The sequence below is a fragment of the Cricetulus griseus genome, chromosome 5 (assembly GCF_003668045.3).
Source record: "Cricetulus griseus strain 17A/GY chromosome 5, alternate assembly CriGri-PICRH-1.0, whole genome shotgun sequence".
NCBI lineage: Eukaryota > Metazoa > Chordata > Mammalia > Rodentia > Cricetidae > Cricetulus > Cricetulus griseus.
Genome location: NC_048598.1, coordinates 90,047,029 through 90,066,651, shown reverse-complemented (window position 1 = coordinate 90,066,651; position 19,623 = coordinate 90,047,029). Strand labels below are relative to the sequence as shown.

General features: G+C 39.2%; 1 protein-coding gene across 3 annotated transcripts in view; it reads right to left on the bottom strand.

Annotated features, from left to right (window-relative positions):
• Foxn2 (forkhead box N2) overlaps positions 1 to 19,623 on the bottom strand; it is a 48,445-nt gene that overhangs the window by 9,021 nt on the left and 19,801 nt on the right. For all 3 annotated transcript variants that reach the window (XM_027418001.2, XM_027417999.2, XM_027418000.1), the window contains 2 exons: positions 7,894 to 7,988; positions 4,790 to 4,854 (listed from right to left, as the gene is read on the bottom strand). In XM_027418001.2, coding sequence (XP_027273802.1) covers positions 4,790 to 4,854; positions 7,894 to 7,988 — 160 coding nt within the window. The remainder of the gene's footprint in view (positions 1 to 4,789; positions 4,855 to 7,893; positions 7,989 to 19,623) is intronic.

Sequence of the window (19,623 nt, the reverse complement as noted above, 5' to 3'; positions counted from 1 at the left end):
GGTCCACAAAAGAGCAGCAATCACTCTTTAAGAAAAAAGGTTTCCTGTCATATTTTGATAATTAATTCTGAAACAATTTAATTTCAACATTAAAAGTCCAAAACATGGAATCCAAGAACACATTTAGCAGGGATTTGCCCAGAGTAGAATCTTGAACTTCTTTTAACAACTACAGACAATTTTTATTGATGGTACAATTAGTCAGTTTTGGTGTTAAATTTAAACAGAATATATGACTGTATTTGTTTGTGACAACTGAAAATACTTTATAATGTTATTTTTTCCTTCAGAGTGCTTACATTACTTAAAAGGTGGCGTTTCTGAAAAGCTGCAATGCCGTTAGCTACATTATACAGCAGCATGTCTAGCTTATTGGTAAACCACAATTTGATGCTCAAATCACTTATAATCAAGACATACTACTGATTTCATAACTGGGTCAAATAGCAATCCATCAAAACAGTTTATTTCCTTTCTCTACTCCCTGCCCCTTTCTTTATGTCTTTCAAAACAGTCTTACTGTATAGCCTAAGCTAACTTCAATTTTTCAGCAATTCTCTAGCCTCAGGCTTCCAACTGATGAGATTACAAGTATGAAACACTTTGCCTGGCCACACTGCTAACTTCTTCTCTTGAGTTATGCTTTCTTAATTTTCTTCATTTTGGGAAATTATTAGCAATATTTGTCTGATTCTCAGTCCATATGCTTAAATATAAGAATAATCAAATCATATTTAAATGGCTCTGGGCTTAGTAATAATTATAGAAGAAGTTACCCCCTCTATCTAAATGAACACATACACTTACAAGTTATCCAAAAGGAGAAGCTGCCTCTTTAGAAAGAACTCTTTAAGCAAGGCAGCAAACTCATTAGAACTACTGATATTTTAATTTACCTGGTCCACTGGTTTACTTTCATTTTTAACCTTAAAAAGATGCCAATCTGCAACCATCAATTTGTAATTAGAATGCACTTAACCTTTAACATCAGCACCAACTGCCAAATGACATACTTATGTGTAGTAAAATAAACACTGAAACTTGGTAACCAGAATGAGTTCATTTCTGTTTTCCTCACTGTCTGTGTGTAGCTCAGCAGTGCTTTTCACTATGCTGCCCCAGTTCTGCTGATTAGAGCTTTTAAGGTTCCCACAACTAACCTCTGCCCTTACATGTCTAATGGTAGCTTAATATAACGGTCAGGAAAGTGATTCTATGAAGGGCCAGATGAATGTGTTTTAATTCTAGAGCCTAACAGGATGTAAAACAAAACTAGTATTTTAACCTCATTATTTGAAGCCTTCAGCAGCTTCTTCAGTGCCTCTCAGCTGGAAGGAAGAAGCACAGGCCACAAGCTTCTAACCTCGGATCTGAATCCCTCTATGCCACTTACCACTTTAAAATCTCTCCAAAGTTTACTCCCCGTATCTGTTTACTTTTTAAAGTGTAGAAACATCTCAAAGGGTTGAATGAGGATGCTGCAGGTACCACAGTGAGCACTGAAAGCAGCTGTTCCCACACACACCTGATGCCTCTGTTTCCCTTTGTCCACATAAGAGACAAACAATGGTATGTGCATAGTCCTCTCCTACACACTGAGGCTGCAGTCACACTCATCAGTAGGCTTGCCAGATGCCTAGCAATGACCAGACAACTTCCTTAATGCTAGCATCCTGTCCTATAACTCTGCATGTTCTGCATCAACCCATCCTCAGAGATGAAGCAACCTTGTTTGTGAGGCTCAGTTCCTTTCTGAAGATGGAATACCTGAGGAGCCTGTGCATCATTCGAGCACAGGCTCACTCATTCTTTTTTTCTTGTTTGTTTGGGACTTGTCTCTCTGTATTAGACCTGGCTGGCCTTGAACTCACAGAGATCTGTCTGCCTCTGCCTCCTGAGTGCTGGGATTAAAGATGTGCACCACCACCACGAGCTCATTTCTTTCTTAAAAGAGCCTTTCTGCCCAGATTAATGCCATACTCACTATCTCCTTCCTCTGCATAATCCCAAAAGTCAACCTTTTTCAGTTCACCTACTTTTTTCTTTCTCTTTTTTTAGGGCTCTTTCCATGTGAAGCAAACACTCTATTACCAAGCAACATCTCTGGAGAAACATTTCTGGGAGCAGGTCAGCCCGAATCTCACCTTCCCAGATCTCAAGGCACCTTGGGCAGTACTGGCACAATATAGGAATTCATTAATCACTTGTGATCAATGTTTCACCTACTTGGTTATTTTTCAAACCTCTCCAGAAACAATTGGGGGGGCAAATTTTCTCAGTTTATAAATATGCCCTAACCAACCAAATTTAAATATGAACTTTAAAAAGTTCTTATGTTTTGACTCCTAAAATTCAGGAGAATTTTGTGTTAAAGTCCAGAACAGGCCTAGAACCATTTTCATCTAGAATATCGATCCTCCTCACCTAACTCACTGTGGCTAGGGGAATAGGCCTCATAATTCCTAAGCAAGGGATAAAAGGAAGCTGATGGTAGCAAGAGATGAGACATGATAAACAGGCCATCAATCACAGGAAGGAACAGAAAACAGGCCGGAACTAGGGAATGTCTCCATAGGAAGCAACCAAATCTGGATGCACTGAAGTAAGAGCAAGAAGAGAGTCTAAGAAATCTCAGAACTCACAGAGCATGTCTCCCAATCTACAGGACGTGAGATCAAGGGTAAGATTCACAAGTTACTTGGGATACAGAAAGACAAAAGTGTCTCAGCAAGGCCTAAAGGTAAGGGAGAGGCCATCTTCTCATGCATGCAGCAGAAAACAGACTCCGGCTTTCCTGGAGGCAACCCATTCCCATCCACTAAATTTCTCTGCAAAGTTTCCCCAGAAGCTTCTCCCTCCCTTATTTTTTTGGAAGAACAGTAACCCCAAAGCTCAGCTTTGTAAGCTTCCAGGAACCAAAATATCTAACAAGCACAAGGATTTACTGTGAGGTTTTACATTTTTGAAGCACATGGAAATGTTTTAAGAATTGAAATAACAACACTACAGAAACTCAGTGTGCTAATTTACCTATTGATTATGAGCAAGGAGATAATCCACTAATTAAGAGTTGAGGGTGGGGGGTGTTACTCTGGTATGGAGCTGGCCAACATGCATAAGGCTTTAGCCCTCAGCACTTTCAGAAAAGAGACAATCCTGAGCTGCTGGAGGAGAGACTAGGGCAACAAACACCTGGAGATGCAAGCACAGCTGGGGACTTTCTGAACAGGACTCCAGTCAAGGGAAGAAGACCAACAACCAACACAGGGCAACTCTGGAAATTAAACAACTTCTCCACCCACAGCAGATAAGGCTAACAACCAACCAAATCAGAAAATGAGCCAGGAAGACTGGGAATCTAGATCAACTGGCACAATATTTGCCCAGCAGGAATGAAGCCTCAGAACAAAATAGACTTGGCAAGGTGGTGCACATCTGTCATCCCAGAACTTTGGAGGTGGAAGTGGAAGGATCAGAAGCTAATGTTGGTGGACGAGGAGAAAGTATAACCATTATTCACTATTGGTTAAGAGTATAAATCCCTGCAGCTACTATGGAGATCAGTGTAGGAATTTCCCAAAAGACTAGAGAGAGAAATTTGTATGACCCAGCTTTCACATCCTGGGTAGATACCCAATGGACCCCATATTTTACTACTAAAATACCTATACAACTATGTCATTGCTGCTGTATTCACAATGGCAAAGAAACAGAATCAGCTAGACATCTGTCTACCAGCAGCAGATGAATGGACAATGAAAATGAGGTACATATACACAACTCAGCAGCGAAGAAAAATAAAATGATGCAACTTGTGGAAAACAGATGGAAGTGGAAAATACTGTATTAAGTGAGGTAACCCAGGTTGAGAAGAATGAAACAGAGCATGTTCATCTGTGTTGTGTGTACCTGTGTGAATGACAGTGTAGATGCCTGGACACTGGAAAGGCCCCAGGAGAAGGTGAAAGTGGCTGTGAGAGAGAACGATGGAGGGAGTAACAAACGTGATGTTGACACAAAGGTGGAGATGCAGGGAGGGCACGGTGGCACAGCCTTAATCCCACCTCTGCGGAGGCAGAAGAAGTTGGTGAGTCTCCATGAGTTCCAGGCCAGCAGGGCCACATAGAGAGATTCTGTCTCAAAAAAACAAACAAACAAAACACAAAAAGAAGAAAAGGGGAACACCAAGGATGGAAGAGTTTAAGTGGATGGGGGACAAAGGCAAATAAAAGGGAAGATTAACCAAAAACCACTAAAATATGAAAACGCCATAAACATTAAGGGGAGACTCCTTTAAAAGAAGTCATCAGTCTAAAGTAAAGCCTTTCAGACATAACCTATGAAAATATTCTGAACTACATCCTAATCTAAGGGATGGCAAAATTCTTTAGCAAAGAGCCATGAGCAAAACCAAAGGAGGATATGTAGTTGCTGCTGTAGCAGATCCTACTGCTATTCAGCAGACACTATGTCTCAAAATATTGTTAGTTTTATTTTCTCTTCATTTCATAAATGTAAAGTTATCATGGGCCACATAATAACAGGCAAGAGTAACTTCAATGATATTACTAAGAAATTAAATGAGATTTCAAGGAAGGATACACATAAAGAATTAACACATAGAGCAATGAAGAGGCACATAAAATGCCTACACAGAGTCACTAAAGAAAAACATGCAAATATTCATCACACCAAATGTTGGTAGATGATAACTTTCTCTTTAGAAACCTATTCCTTAAGTCTTCAATGACAGGAGATCATGATTCAGTAGAATGGTCTTTATACATACCTTTAAGAGTTTGCACTTGACTTTGCTTGAGAACAGAGTTCAGGTAGTGAGGCGATAAAGAGCCACTAAAAAACAGGGAGGGAAGACAGACGCTTATCAAATCCGTTTCTATAGACCCCAGCCAAAAGCACATCTGTAGTATGTACCCCAAAAGCACAACAAATGAGGGTTACCTTGTTTTCTTTGCTAATAGCACTCAGGTTAGAAAGAGCTGCTAAAGTATAAAGTGAGCAAGGGTCAAGATAATTAAAAATAATTATTTATCTCTTAATTTCTTCACTTGTAAAACAGAAACTTATATTCTTATATAGTATTTTTGCACCAGTTATATAATGTATTTTAAATGCCTTGAACAATAAATGTTTAAGAATTATTTAAATATGATACAATACTAATAGCTGTTAGTTTAACACTAAGAATTTATCAAAAACATTTAAGGAAAAATTTTATATAATAATGCCACAGAGTTAAGTTTCCAGGTTTTTTTAAGTACAAAAAGTAAAACTTTTTTGGGGGGAGCAATTCTATTTGTGAGAGTAGGAAAAATCTTTTAGAATGAAATTAGAAAGCTTATTTCCTATCCAGTTTTTACATATTCTACATTCTTTTCCCCAGACTTACAAATTATAGGAGGGTTACACTAAAACATGTCAGGAGTCAACAAAATGAACATAATGTTTTCAATTTATTAAGGTTTTAAAGCCAACAACTGATAACCCTCATGCTGTTATTTACTAAAAAAACAAAAAGAAAAAAACCTGTAAAATCCCTTCTAACACCTTAAGTTATAGTAAGCCTAAAGATACAAATGTGAATGCATAGCATAAAGATACAGTGAAATGTGCTTTGTGGGGGCTTACAAAGGACAGTGCCAATCCCCCATTTCATCCTTAATTAAGAGCATAGCTAAATTAAGTCATGTAAGTAAATGTTAAAGATATGTCCTTTCTCTCTCTAGTATTATTTAAATAGAATATCTCATAAGCACCAACATTAACTAAGAAACCGACTTTTTCTGTTCTTTTTTTCCTTCTTTTTTTGAGATAGGGTTTCACCATGTAGATTAGGCTGGCCTTGAACTCATAGATACCTGCCTCCCTCTGCTTTCTTGTTCTTCGATTAAAGGTGTGTAACACTATGCTTGGCTGCAATCAATCATTTCTTTTAAAATTCTGTTTCATAAGGATACATTACCTACCTACTGGTTCCTTTTACAATGACTGATATATACTGATATAATGTCCAAAAAGGTAATACTACTGACATTTCAATCTCACTTTCTTGGTCTTTAACTACATTCAATTACAATCTTTCATTAATAACGATTCAAGAATTCAAATGAACTACAATGTGAAATTCTGAATTTGTTGCAGTCAAATTTTTTTAAATTTATTTTAATTTTCTCCTCATGTATGTATTTGAAAGTTATTAATAACCTTTCAGACTTTTGAAAAACAAATTAAGCATCAAACAAGGCAAATTCCAACACAAATGAATTTTTTTTTTTTTTTTTTAAAGAGACAGGGTTTTCCTGTGGCTTTGGAGGCTGTCCTGGAACTTGCTCTTGTAGACCAGGCTGGTCTAGAACTCAGAGATCTGCCTGCCTCTGCCTCCCAAATGCTGGGATTAAAGAAATGCGCCACCACCGAAGGGCCTTTTTTTTTTTTTTTCTTTTTGAATTTTAAGATTCTTAAGATTTCCTTACAAAAAAGATTCCTCAATCTGGGAAGGTTAGACAGGATTCCAATGAGTTTAAGGCTGGCCTGGGTTACACTGAGCTTCAGGCTAGCCTGGGCTGTGTGATGATTTTTGGGCCCCATAGGAGGCTTGTTGGAAAGAGGAGTGTCACTAAGAGTGGGCTTTCATGTTCAAAAGCTCATTCCAGGCACAGTCTTTCTCTTTGCCTGCTGCCTATGGATAATAAGGGCATAAAGATCTAAGCTACCGATCAAGTGCAATACTTCCTGCCATGATGATAATACATTAACTCTCAGAAAGTATAAGCAAGCCCCAAATTAAATGTTTTCTTTTACAAGAGTTGCCTTGGGCATGGTGCCTCTTCATAGAAATAGAACAATAACTAAGACAACATGAGACACATCTCACCAAAATGAAATGAAGCAAAACATAATAGAAAAAGAAACCTTAAACAGTGTATCAAAAATGGTATGATTACACACTGTGAATCATCCTATTTTAAAAATTTAGATTTGCATTTAATTTATTGTGTAAGTCACATTAGCATGCAAACAATTAAAATGAGTTAGTACTTTTGAAACTGAAGTCATATAATTTATTTAGCTTACTTATACTGTACTGAGAATTTATATTCAACCATCCAGCATTTTATTGTTGTGGGATAACTGTTCATACAGTCATCCCACTGTGCCAATAAAGGACAGAGTCAGCAATTGGCTGACTGAGATTAGCCACAGAGTTCTTTGAAGATTTCGGAGGTGTGTTAGAGAGAACAGGAAAAGGGAAGAAAGGATTTCTGGAGGGTCAGTCAATTAACTTTCTGCTGACCTTTGATTTACCAAGTCTTTATCTCAATTTCTGACTCCTAAGTTTTTATTATACTGGAAAAATTTAGATATTAGGTACATCTGGTGCCCAACGTTGGGCACCATGTGTAATGAGTCTTTTTCTTGTCTCACCAGCCAGCTCCCAAATAACAACAGAGACTTCTTGTTAATTATGAAAGCTCAGTAGAAAGCTTAGGCTTGTTTCTAACTAGATCTTATAACAGCTTATGGCTGTTACCTCTCTCTCTCTCTCTCCTCCTGCATGTTCTGATTCCTTTTAGGCATCTGCTGGTGACTTCCCTTCTTTCCAGGGCTCCGGATGTCCTGCCTCACTATTGGCCATTTAGTTTTTTTATTGAACCAATCACAGTGACCTAGCTTTACACAGTGTAATCAAATATCTCCCAACATTTTATTTTCTAGAAAAAAATAATTAAACAAGAGGAAAATACCTTAGGTTAAAGTTAGCTGTAAATACTTCTCTATACAATTAAATAAACACACAAATAAAACAAGGCCCTACAACTTTGTTTTCTCCATCTTACACACAATAAATCTAAATCACACAAGAGCCCTTACCTTTGTGGAGAGGAAAAAGGTTGCTTCTTCAAGGCCTGCATAAGGTTGGGCTTATATTCTGGATCAACACACCATAAGGAACCTTTTCCATTCACCTAAGGGGGGGGGGGAGTACAAGAATTAAAAGCCTGGAACTTCTATGCATCACAATCTATCAGACTGCTCTGAAAGTATATGGGGACCCCCCCCCCACACACACACACCTTTGAGTACATGCCAAGGCTGAAGATGCAGCACAGTGCTAGCCGGCTGCAAAACCCATACCTGCTTCCCCATCCCCCCAAAGTGGAAGTGAGCCTGCTATACATGATTGATTGTAGTCACCATGAAACACAGAAAACTTGCTCTAACCACAAGATGAGAAAGGTTCAAACTTAATTACACCCAGGTTTATATAACACTTAAGCTTTTTTTGGGGGGGGAGGGGGAAGTCATGAGTGTGGGTTGAAGAAAAGCTTGCAGGAATCCGTCCTCTCCTTGTACTGAGTGGATCTCAGAACTCAAGAGTCAGGTCCCCCAGACTCGGCAGGAAGTGCCTTTTCCTTCTAAGCCATCTCACTGATCCTAGGCTCTTTATAATTTACTATTTCCTTTTCCCATGCCCCTCCCTGGCATAAAATCTTGTTTTAATGTGATTATCTCCACACTGCTTCTAATTCCTAAATTCTTTGCCACACAATATTAGTCTACTATTAAGATCTTTTATCTTTGAATACAGTCTCATTTTTATAAAATGGCATGATGAAAAATATTGTTTCACAAGTTTAAACTTAAGATCTGGGGTTGGAGAGACAGACAGTTTAGCAGTTAACAGTGTACTGTACTGCACTTGCACTGCATGTGCACAACCACATATAACTACAGTTCAGGGGGATATGCCACCCTTTTTGACCACGGTCTGTTGGTATTCACACAGGTATATATACTCACACACATAATAAGTAATTTTTTTAAAAAAGATACTCATCACTGCTGACTGATCATGTGGAACTGGACAAATCATGTTATGTGAGAGTCAGACATTTTACACGTAAAACAAAGATCCAATGTCACTTTGGTGAGTTGTAATGAGATTTAAATATAGTAATTCATATCCAAGTGACACAGTTCAAAATAAATGAACATTAACTGGATATTTTGAAATTGGCACAGGATGTTTATTGAATGCTGTTTGAGTGGTGATGGACACCTTTAATCCAAGCACTCAGGAGGCAGAGGCAGGAGGATCTCTGTGAGTAGGCCAGCCTGGTCTACAGAATGAGTTCCAGGACAGCCAAGGCTATACTGAGAAACCCTGTCTTGAAAACCCATAAACAACAACAACAAACCAGTAAGAACAAAAGTAAAATTTAACAAAAGTTTAGGTGATAAGCAGTAAGGGATAAAATTAACAAAGGGGGCTGGGTGTTTCTGGAGCATGCCTTTAATCCTAGCACTTGAGAGGCAGAGGCAGATGGATCTCTGTGAGTTCAAGACCAGCCTGGTCTACAGAGTGAGTGCCAGGACAGTCTCCAAAGCCACAGAGAAACCCCGTGTCAAACAACAACAACAACAACAACAAAACACTAACAAAGGGGGAAAAACTTTTCCATGGAAAAGCCCACCCACTACACACAGAACAATTTTCAACACCTTGGCAACTGAGACATGCAGAAAAAGGAAAATCAAGCATGTCTCTTACATAGTCACATAGGGAGGACTGGTCAGAGGTATCAGGAAAGACATCACTCTGGCATTCAGTGGCAAGGCACCACAGAAATGATAGTAAGCATTAGGGCCAGTGTAGTGTGATCCAAGTACTTGGGAGGCAGAGGCAGGAGGACTGTCTTTAAGTTCGAGGTCAGCCTTGTCTACATAGTGAGTTCTGTGCATTGTATAATTTACACACACACACACACACACACACACACACACACACACACACACACACACACACGCGGTGCTCACCCTTTCTCAAAAACTAACAAACAAAAATAACTAAGGAAAAAAAAAAAACAACTGACAAGTTTTTCCAAGAATTTGTCAAGATTTACAAATGTAATTTTAGATTTAGTGATAAAAACTAAACTTAGATCATTGTTCAGTCATTTAGACAAAATGATAGATGTGTTTTGACAACTGGGAAATAAAACTGTCAACACACATCTTTTGTTTCAATTATGTTTCATATACACAAGTAATTTTTCATACACTGACCAGGACAATTTTGTCAATAACCACTCATGTACCTTGGCATTCCAGGGATAGCTCCTACAAACTGGTTTAAGATTTGTTTTCAAATTCTATGGTAGGAAGTCTGAAAATTGTTTTTCATCACAGTAGAAAAAGCTATTTCCTTGAAACAGCAAATTGTAAAAGCTGAGAACTTGCAGTTTCAGTACAGTTTCAAAAAAACCGTCTGGCTTAGGTTGCCATGGCAGCACTTCCTTCCCCCGTCTGCTTAGGAGCCATCAGTAACAAGAGAGAAACTATCAACTTGCTGAACTATATTTTAGAGTCTGAAAAAGAATTAACTGTCACTTAAAATTTGCTTAATTGATGAAGCACAAATGATTAGTTTTCGAAATACTGTTCTAAAATGAAAACTGCCTATAAGAGATAAAGTGCCTGGACACTGACTGGAAAACAGAAAATATATATTCTCTCATTTACTATCATGAATTTTAAAACTCTTAAGACTGGCAGAAAAACCAACTGAAGGTTTTGTAGAAAGGAATATATTAAGGGCTACATTGCAAAGATTCATCTTAATAAAATTCTTTAATAAATTCAGAAAAGATACAATATTACTTCTGAAATGTTATGTTCTTGCCTTATACATTTTAAGAGTTCTCTGTCTTGTCTAATCTCTTCATGTATCTGTAGAATCACCAAATTACAAAACATTAAAACTAGGCAAAATTTAATTCTATTTACAGACTAAAATCTCAGTTATAACATTCACTCACTTCCATTTAATAAAAATACAGAGAAACTTAAGACTGGATGTTGGCTGAGAGTGTAACTCAGTGGCTTGCCAAACATGTGCAGTGGCCGTGAGTTTGGTCCCCAGACCTGGAGGAGAAACAGACTTCTCCCTTCAAATCTAATTTTTCTGAAGTAGTACAGAGCATACAAAGGGACAGAGTATAGACCCTGTCTTCTGTGAGGAGAACTGCCATCTCTAGATCACATCCACCAAATCCAACTTTATGGAAGAAAAGCCACACTGAGACACTGACTCAAAAGAGGGTTCATAAATTCAAACAAAACAAAACAAAAGGCCAAGGTGGTGTGGTGGTGAAACTGTACTTCTAACACTTGAGAGGTGGTAGCAGGAACACCACAGCTGCCTATCAGTCCTCCTTAGCTGCAAATCAAGTTCCACTGGAGGCCAGCCTGAGCTACAGTGAGATCTGCCTCAAGCAAACAAACAAACAAAGCCTTATATATGCACTTACCCTCTGCCCCTGGATGTAACAACCCACCCCCACCCCCAAATCTCAAACTATTAAGTACAGTGTTCTACTAGTTTTCAGCAACATCAAGGCAAAGTTCCTCTGAGATTGAAACACTCCATCCTTCGGAGAAGCTCAAGCAGAAAGTAAACAATTCAAACAGCTTCAGGAAACCCATGAAACATATAGATTCACTAGGCCCTTCTCTTCTAGGGCAAACAGAATTCTGAGCCCTTCCCCTTAGACAAGAAGAACAGCAGAGTCCCATGTCTGGAGGAAGCAGAGACCAGCCAAGAACCATGCAAGCAGCAGAGACCAACAGAGCTGACTGCCCTGAAGAGGTATAGCCCGACTGAGGCACCTGGAAAGGACACTCTCTGACCGGCTGAGCTGACTGCAGGCTCCCAGCTTTGTGAGCTGTCACCTGTGCTGGGATGGGCTTTGGTGATGCTGCTGTCTTTGACTCATTTTGACTCCTGTATCAATGGTTCACCAAGTTGGACTTCGGTGGTATTTGTACTCGTAGCTTCTTCTCTCTTATTCTTACTTGTGACAGCTTGCCAATTTTTGCTCCAGTGTTACAATTTCTATCTTGTTTTTCATGGACAGATGTTTCGCTTTCTCAAATTCTACCTAAACTTAAGACAATATTCTTTCTCATTCTCTACCTCTCACCTCCTTATTCCTTTCTCTGAACATTGCAATTACTCAGATTAGCAAGTACAGCAGCACAGACTTGAAACACTAGCATTTAAGGAAACAGGCAGGCGGATCAAGAGCAAGAGTTCAAGCCTGGGACTGGAAAGTTGGTGCAGAGGTTAAGAGTACTGGCTGCACTTGCAGAGGACCTGGGTTCACTTCCCAGCACCCTTCATGGTGGCTCACAACCACTTTAACTCCAGTTCCAGGTATTTAACGCCTTCTGGCCTCTGCACACCCCTACATGTACACAGCGCACACATACACAGCCTGGGCAGTGATGACAAAGGCAGGCCGATCTCTGAGTTCCAGACCAGTCATGATTTGAATTTAAATTCTGAAACATTGTTTCAAAAGTTTAAAAAAGAATAAAGAAAAGGAAATCTTTAATGACTTCCATGCCATTGTGGTTATATGAAAGAGAATAGCTTCAACAACAAGCTCCTATCTTTAAATACATGGTCCCCAGTGGTCAAACTGTTCAGGAAGGGTTAGGAATTGGAGGAAAATGCGTCACTGGGGCCTGTTTTGAGGTTTCAAAAGCCCATGCCATTCTCAGCTCTCTCTCTGCTCATGCTTGTGTCTCGGTTATTACTTCAGCACCACACCTGCCTGTCTACTGCCATTCCCTACTATGGTGGTTATGGAATCACCCTCTGGAACTGTAAACTCCTCAATAAACTCTCTCCTGTAAGCTGTCTTGGTCATGGTATCTTATCGCAGCAATTTAAAAGTAACTATGACAGCCATTCTCAGCTGCACATTGAGCTTGAGCTCAGCTGGGCTACATGAAACCCTATCTCAGGGGAGGGAGGGAAGGGTGAGCAAACTCATATAAAAAAAATCAAACAAGTAAAAAAAAATAAAATTTATATATATATATATATACTTTCACTGAAGCAGTGTACTGTAGGGAGATACCATAACCACACCTCCTAAGGGCTGGCTACAGGTGTGCCCGACCACGACTGTCAGGGTGTGGTCAAGGTGATGTCAGAGTGACGTGGTAAAAGTTTAAAGATAGGGAATGCACATGGTAGCTCTCTTCTAGCTGCTTCGTCCACTTGCTCTGCTTTCCTGCTGGTTGGCTAGGTGCACTGTAAGGTATTTTTACTTAATAAATATACCCGAACCCTATCTGCTTATGTATTGGTGAATCTCTGTTTATATCTGGTTGTCAGAAATGGCATGTTGCAAGCCTAGGCCCCGATTCACCCAGTATCGGATATGAATTATGTACAATCTTTAGATAGTAGAAAAGATCTGGTAAGACACTATGGAAAACGGTTACCAACCATCCAGGCTGTATAGAAACTAAGTACAAATGATAGACCTTCAGAGGAGCCAAGGGCCCTACCATTAAAGTGGCTTATAAATGAACCTATTTGGGTAGGACAATGACCTATGACCTCTAGAGGCTTTGGAAAGACTAGTTCAGGAACAGCTAGATGCTGGATATATAGAGGGATCTACCAGCCCTTGGAATTCTCCTGTATTTGTTATTAAAAAGAAATCAGGGAAATGGAGAATGAATCAATAAAGTCATTCAACCTATGGGCTCTCTACAGCCTGGAATGCCATTGCCTTCCTTGATTCCTAAGGGATGGCCGATCATAGTCATTGATCTGAAAGACTGTTTTTTCACAATACCATTACAAGAAAATGATAGAGAAAAATTTGCATTTACTGTACCACCTCTTAATAATTCAAAGCCAGTTAGGAGATATCAGTGGAAGGTTTTGCCACAAGGAATGCTAAATAGTCCTACTTTTTTTCAGCACTTTGTATAGCAACCTTTGGAAATAATTCGTAAGAAATTTCCACAATCTCTTATTTACCATTACATGGATGACATTCTTTTATCAGACCCTAATAAGGAAACTTTGGAACGTATGTTTGAAATGGTGAAGGAAGGAAGTTCTGCCTTGTTGGGCGTTAAAGATTGCCCCAGAAAAGATACAAAGAAAAGATTCTATTAATTATTTAGGTTACAAGATAGACTTACAAAGAATCAGGTCACAGAAGGTACAAATTAGGAGAGATGGTTATCAAACTCTTAATTCTCTTCAAAAACTATAAGGTGAAATTTCTCAATTACAGACAATTATTGGGGTAGAAGGACATGACTTAAAGCATTTAAAAATGGCCCTTAAAGGTGATAAGGACCTAAACAGTCCTCAAATATTATCCTCTGAGGTGGAAAAAGAATTACAATGGGTAGAAAACAAAATATTGGATGCCCATGTAGATCGGATAAACCCTAATTTAGACCGTATTCTGGTTATCTTGGCATCCAGAGAATACCCCTCTGGGATTCTGATGCAGAGGGAAGACACCATATTGGAGTGGATATTTCTGCCACATAAACAGAATAAAAAGCTTAAGATATATATAGAAAAGATTTCTGATTTGATTCTAAAGGGCAAATTAAGACTCCGTCAACTGACTGGAAAAGATCCAGCAGAAATTATAGTACCTTTAACTAATGAGGAAGTTTCCTCCTTGTGGAAGGATAATGAATATTGGCAAATAGCTCCCACTGACTTTTTGGGAACGATTAGCAACAATTATCCCAAAACTGACAGAATTAAATTCATAAAAAAGACAATTTGGATTCTTCCACATATTGTAAGACAAACTCCCATTTCTGGAGTTCTTACCTTCTACACTGATACCAACAAATCAGGTAAGGCAGGTTATAAAGCAGGTGAGGTAAGTAAAGTAGTTCAAAGTCCTTGTACATCTGTACAGAAGGCAGAATTATACTCGATTCTCATGGTACTCATGGATTTTACAGAGCCTCTCAATATAGTTACAGATTCTCAATATGCAGAGAATCTGTTACACATTGAGACTGAAGAATTCGTTCCTGATAATACAGAATTAACTTCACTGTTTATATGATTGCAGGACACTATCAGGAACACTATCAGAACTAACCCCTTATATATAACTCATATCTGATCCCATATGGGTCTGCCAGGCCCACAAGCACAAAGCAATGATGAGATTGATCGTCTATTAATTGTAAGTGTGCTAGAAGCCTCAGAATTTCATAAGAAACATCATTTAAATAGGAAAGGTTTGAAAAAGGGCTTCTCCATCACTTGGCAACAAGCCAAGGAGATAGTGAGAAACTGTCCTACTTGTTCTTTTTATAATCAAACTCCATTGCCAGCAGGCTGTAACCGTAAGGGCATTTGTAGAAATGAGGTTTGGCAGATGGATGTCTTTCACTTTGCAGAATTTGGAAATTTGAAATATGTGCATCATTCTATAGACACATTCTTAGGGTTCCAATGGACTACTGCTCTTAACTCTGAAAAAGCTGATTCTGTTATTACACACCTGCTAGAGGTGATGGCTGTTATGGGTATACCTGCACAAATAAAAACTGACAATGCTCCAGCATATGTCTCCACTAAATTGGAACAGTTTTTCAATTATAACATAAAGCACGTAACCAGTATACCACACAATCCTACAGGACACGCAGTGGTTGAGAGATCTAATAGAACACTAAAGGAGATGCCCCATAAACAGGCTGGGGGAACAAGACCCCCCAAACATAGATTACATATGCTTTATTAACACTAAACTTTTTTAATGCCAATGAGAAAGGACAAACAGCTGTGGAAACTGGACTACGGAAAAAACTGCTGAACTGAAATCAGCCAGTATACTTCAAAGATGAATTGACCTCTGTATGGAAACCAGGACATGTGTTACATTGGGGAAGGGGTTTTGCATTTGTTTCCACAGGAGAAGAAAAACTTTGGATACCATCAAAGTTGATCAAGATTCAAGTTGAAAAGAAAAAACCTCTCAATGAGGAGAAATGACAGGTATTCTACCAAGGTATATCTCAAACTGAATAAAAACCTCATAAAGGAAAGGGAAGTGTTTTGTTTTTCTTTTCATAGGAAAACTCATTTCCAGAAGTCAAAGGACACTACATGGGTAAAAGAGGAGGTAACTATACCCATCAAGCAAAAGAAAACTGGTCATGAGACAATTTCCACTACGCCTATTTCTCTTCGTCTCCTAATCCCCATTCAATTAAATCAATGCTGATTTAGAGTTGGATTTGGCTTTCCTCCTCTAAATCCAAGCATGTTGTTAAAATAATCCCAGAGTTTCTGTATTATATCAAGAAGATAATTGATGTAACACAGAATAAGAGAAAATTTGGGGACTGTCTTTTGTCTTTTCTTGGCTCTTTGTTTCAAGGTGTACACCCTCTCATAATTGTTATTTTCCCAAGGTCGCCTTTCCCAGTATGCATACATATACAAACAAACGTTTCTCTGGTAACACTTATGTTTGAGTCCCACACAGCCAATGAAGACCCGCCTGACAGCAATCCTTGGACACTCCAGAAAGAAAATGGACCACATCTCCTCGGCTACTCCGGATCCAACTTGCTCCATTTCAACTGACACTCCAGCCAGAGCTTCAGGTACTGATTTCAGTCAACACAAGAACTTCAGTCAAGTTGAGTACTTCAATCTAGATCTTCAATCAAGCAAATCCCATCTAACATGGACTGGGTACAATCCATTTGAGACTTTCACTATACTATACTAACATTTTCTTCCTACAGGACCCCCATGAGGCTACCCATTTCAGCTGCCGTCCCATTTCAGCAGGTAGTAACTTGGAAGATGCTACGGCCCCCTTCCTCCCATCATTGCTACTAAGGATAATGTACACCTGGTTAGGGATAGTTTCCTATTGATAAGGGATTGGAAGGGGGTGTTCAGGCTTAGACACCTCTTTCAGATGACTTTAGGCTTTAGTTATACAGACATAGTTAGGATGTGACATAGCAGATTATTGTATCTTCTTGTATTTCACCTTTATGATTGTTAATTATGGATACCTTACACTGCTACGTTTTAATCCTCTTTTAGACTAAAAGGGCAATTGTAGGGAGACACCGTAACCACGCCTCTTAAGGGTGATGTCAGGGTGACGTGGCAAAGGTTTAAAGAGACAGGGAACGCACTTGGTAGCTCTCTTCTAGCTGCTATGTCCACTTGCTCTGCTTTCCCACTGGTTGGCTAGGTGCACTGTAAGTAAGGCATTTTTACCTAATAAATATACCCGAACCCTATCTGCTTAATATTGGTGAATCTCCGTTTATAGTGTACTATTAAATAAGGTAAATAAATTATTCATTAAAATGGGAAATGCTGAACTTTTTAAAGGCTGCAGAATACTACTCCCCCCCCCCACACACACTTCAATTTCTTCTCCCCCCCTCTAATTTCAGGGAACAAGAGCCTGACTATCTTTGTCTACCTTTTGGACCATTTACCCACAGTTGAAGTTGTTTGAATCATGGCCCCTTACCAATCACCGAGTAAGGCAAGGGATAAGTAGGTAGATAACTCTGTGTTACAGCACTAAGTTTTTTGACCACAGAGCATTTATACCCACTGTGGTGGGGTACAAAAAAAACAAAAAAAAAACAAAAAAAAAAAAACAAAAACAAACAAACAAAAAAAACCCTGTACGTAGCTAAAATACGTGAAGGGACTCTGGCTAGCCCGAGCATGGCAAACAAGGTTCTTGCAGGCCTTGCCCTTCTCCCCAGTTCCCTCTGCCTTGCTAAACCGTTAGATTACATTCCTAAAGCTAACCTTACTTGGCTTCTTTCTCCTCCTGAGAGTACCAAGGTCCATCTAGCAAAGTATTGAAGTCCCACAATCAAAAGCACTCCTCAGGCATTGGTGGCATTTAATCCCGAGCACTTGGGAGGCAGAGGCAGGCGGGTGCTGTGAGTTCGAGGCCAGCCTGGTCTAAAGAGTGAGTGCCAGGAAAGGCTCCAAAGCAATTCCTCAATGCTCTATCACCTGTCTTTGTCTTTTAATCCCTGCCCTTTGTCTCTCTGGGGCAAATAAATCACCTTTTTGCTGAGAAGTTGGTCCCATCCATATGTATACAGAAACAACAAACAACAAAAGGTCATAGGAGCCCAGAACAGAGATATACTAAAGCAGCAAGTGCCCAAGGGGGACTTAGGAAGTGGTTTCTCCACAGAGAATAGGAAAATCCAATAGATGGGAGAAGATAAAGAACACAATACACTAGAATAGCGAGTGTGTGTGTGTGTGTGTGTGTGTGTGTGTGTGTGTGTGTGTGTGTGTGTATGGGGAGGGGTCGGGAGTTCATGGAGTAATTTTTTAAAAAGCATCAAAACAGATCAAATTGAAAGAACACTGAGAATTTATAGGTATTTTATTTCCTACATTTTAACGCTGGTTTTTGCAGTCATGGTCAAATGACATTGTCCTGGTTATGAAATAAGAGTTCATCAGGGTAACATATAAACTCCCTTCAAATTTTATATACAAGTAAATAGGCATCATAAAGAACAAACATCAAGTTAGAATCTTGGATCCTAGCCGGGCGGTGGTGGCACATGCCTTTAATCCCAGTACTCGGGAGGCAGAGGCAGGCGGATCTCTGTGAATTGGAGATCAGCCTAGTCTACAAGAGCTAGTTCCAGGACATCCTCCAATGCCTGTCTTGGAAAAAAAAAAAAAAAATCTTGGATCCTAGAAGAGGGAGACATAAAGTCCAACTCATATAAATTTTATCAGACATAACTCTCTATTAAACTGTTAGTAGCAAATGAAGTCTGGCTTTTAGGAGACCACCTGGAGAGTCATTAGTATCCAGATGCTAAGTGAAGCCCTGGGAATGAATGAATGGTTGACATTACCCAAGGAAACACTAACCGAGAAAGACAACAGTGAACAAACCTTTAAAAATGTTTAAAAAGTTAACTGTAAGGAAAAAACAATCCAGACAAGTATGAACACAGTATTACGTAGTCTGTAAATCAAGGAAAACGAAATTCCTAAAGCTAATCTTACCTTACAACACAATGTCAAAACAAGTCAGCAGACTCAGACAGAAGGCAGGTATTAGACTATGCAAACCTGTGTCTTTATGGAAACTGTATCCACGTGCAGTACTAAGTACTAAGGGAATCCAGACATGTTTAGGACAACAATGCACATGTCACAAATGATCATACCCTCGTTTGGAACTGAAGGCCAAGTAACTCATTCTGATGGTCACTAGCCTTTACAATCATTGTTCCTTTCCACCCTGCCTGCCTACATTTCTAACTCATGCTTTCTATATCTACAGAAAACCTATTTTTTAAAGCACATTTAAAAAGCAAATTTAAAAAATACAACAGAGAAAAGGCAAATTAAAAAGAAAATTCCTGTCATATTCTTTAGTATAAATGAGGTACACTTTCATTATAAGACTGTTCTACTGAATAAACAGGATACAGGCAGACAGACAGACAGACACACCCACAGACATAGAAATTGGGGGTGGGGGTCCACTCCATGGGACTAGAGAGATGGATCAGTGGTTAAAAGCATGCATTGCCCCTCACAGAGAACCCAAGTTCAGTTCCTAGCACCCACATTAGGCAGTTCATAAATGCCGGTAACTCTAGCTCTAGACAATCCAACATCCTATTGTGATTCTGTACTCATACAGAAACACTCACACAATTAAAAATAAACAAAATCTTGCCAGGTGGTGATGATGCACACCTTTTATC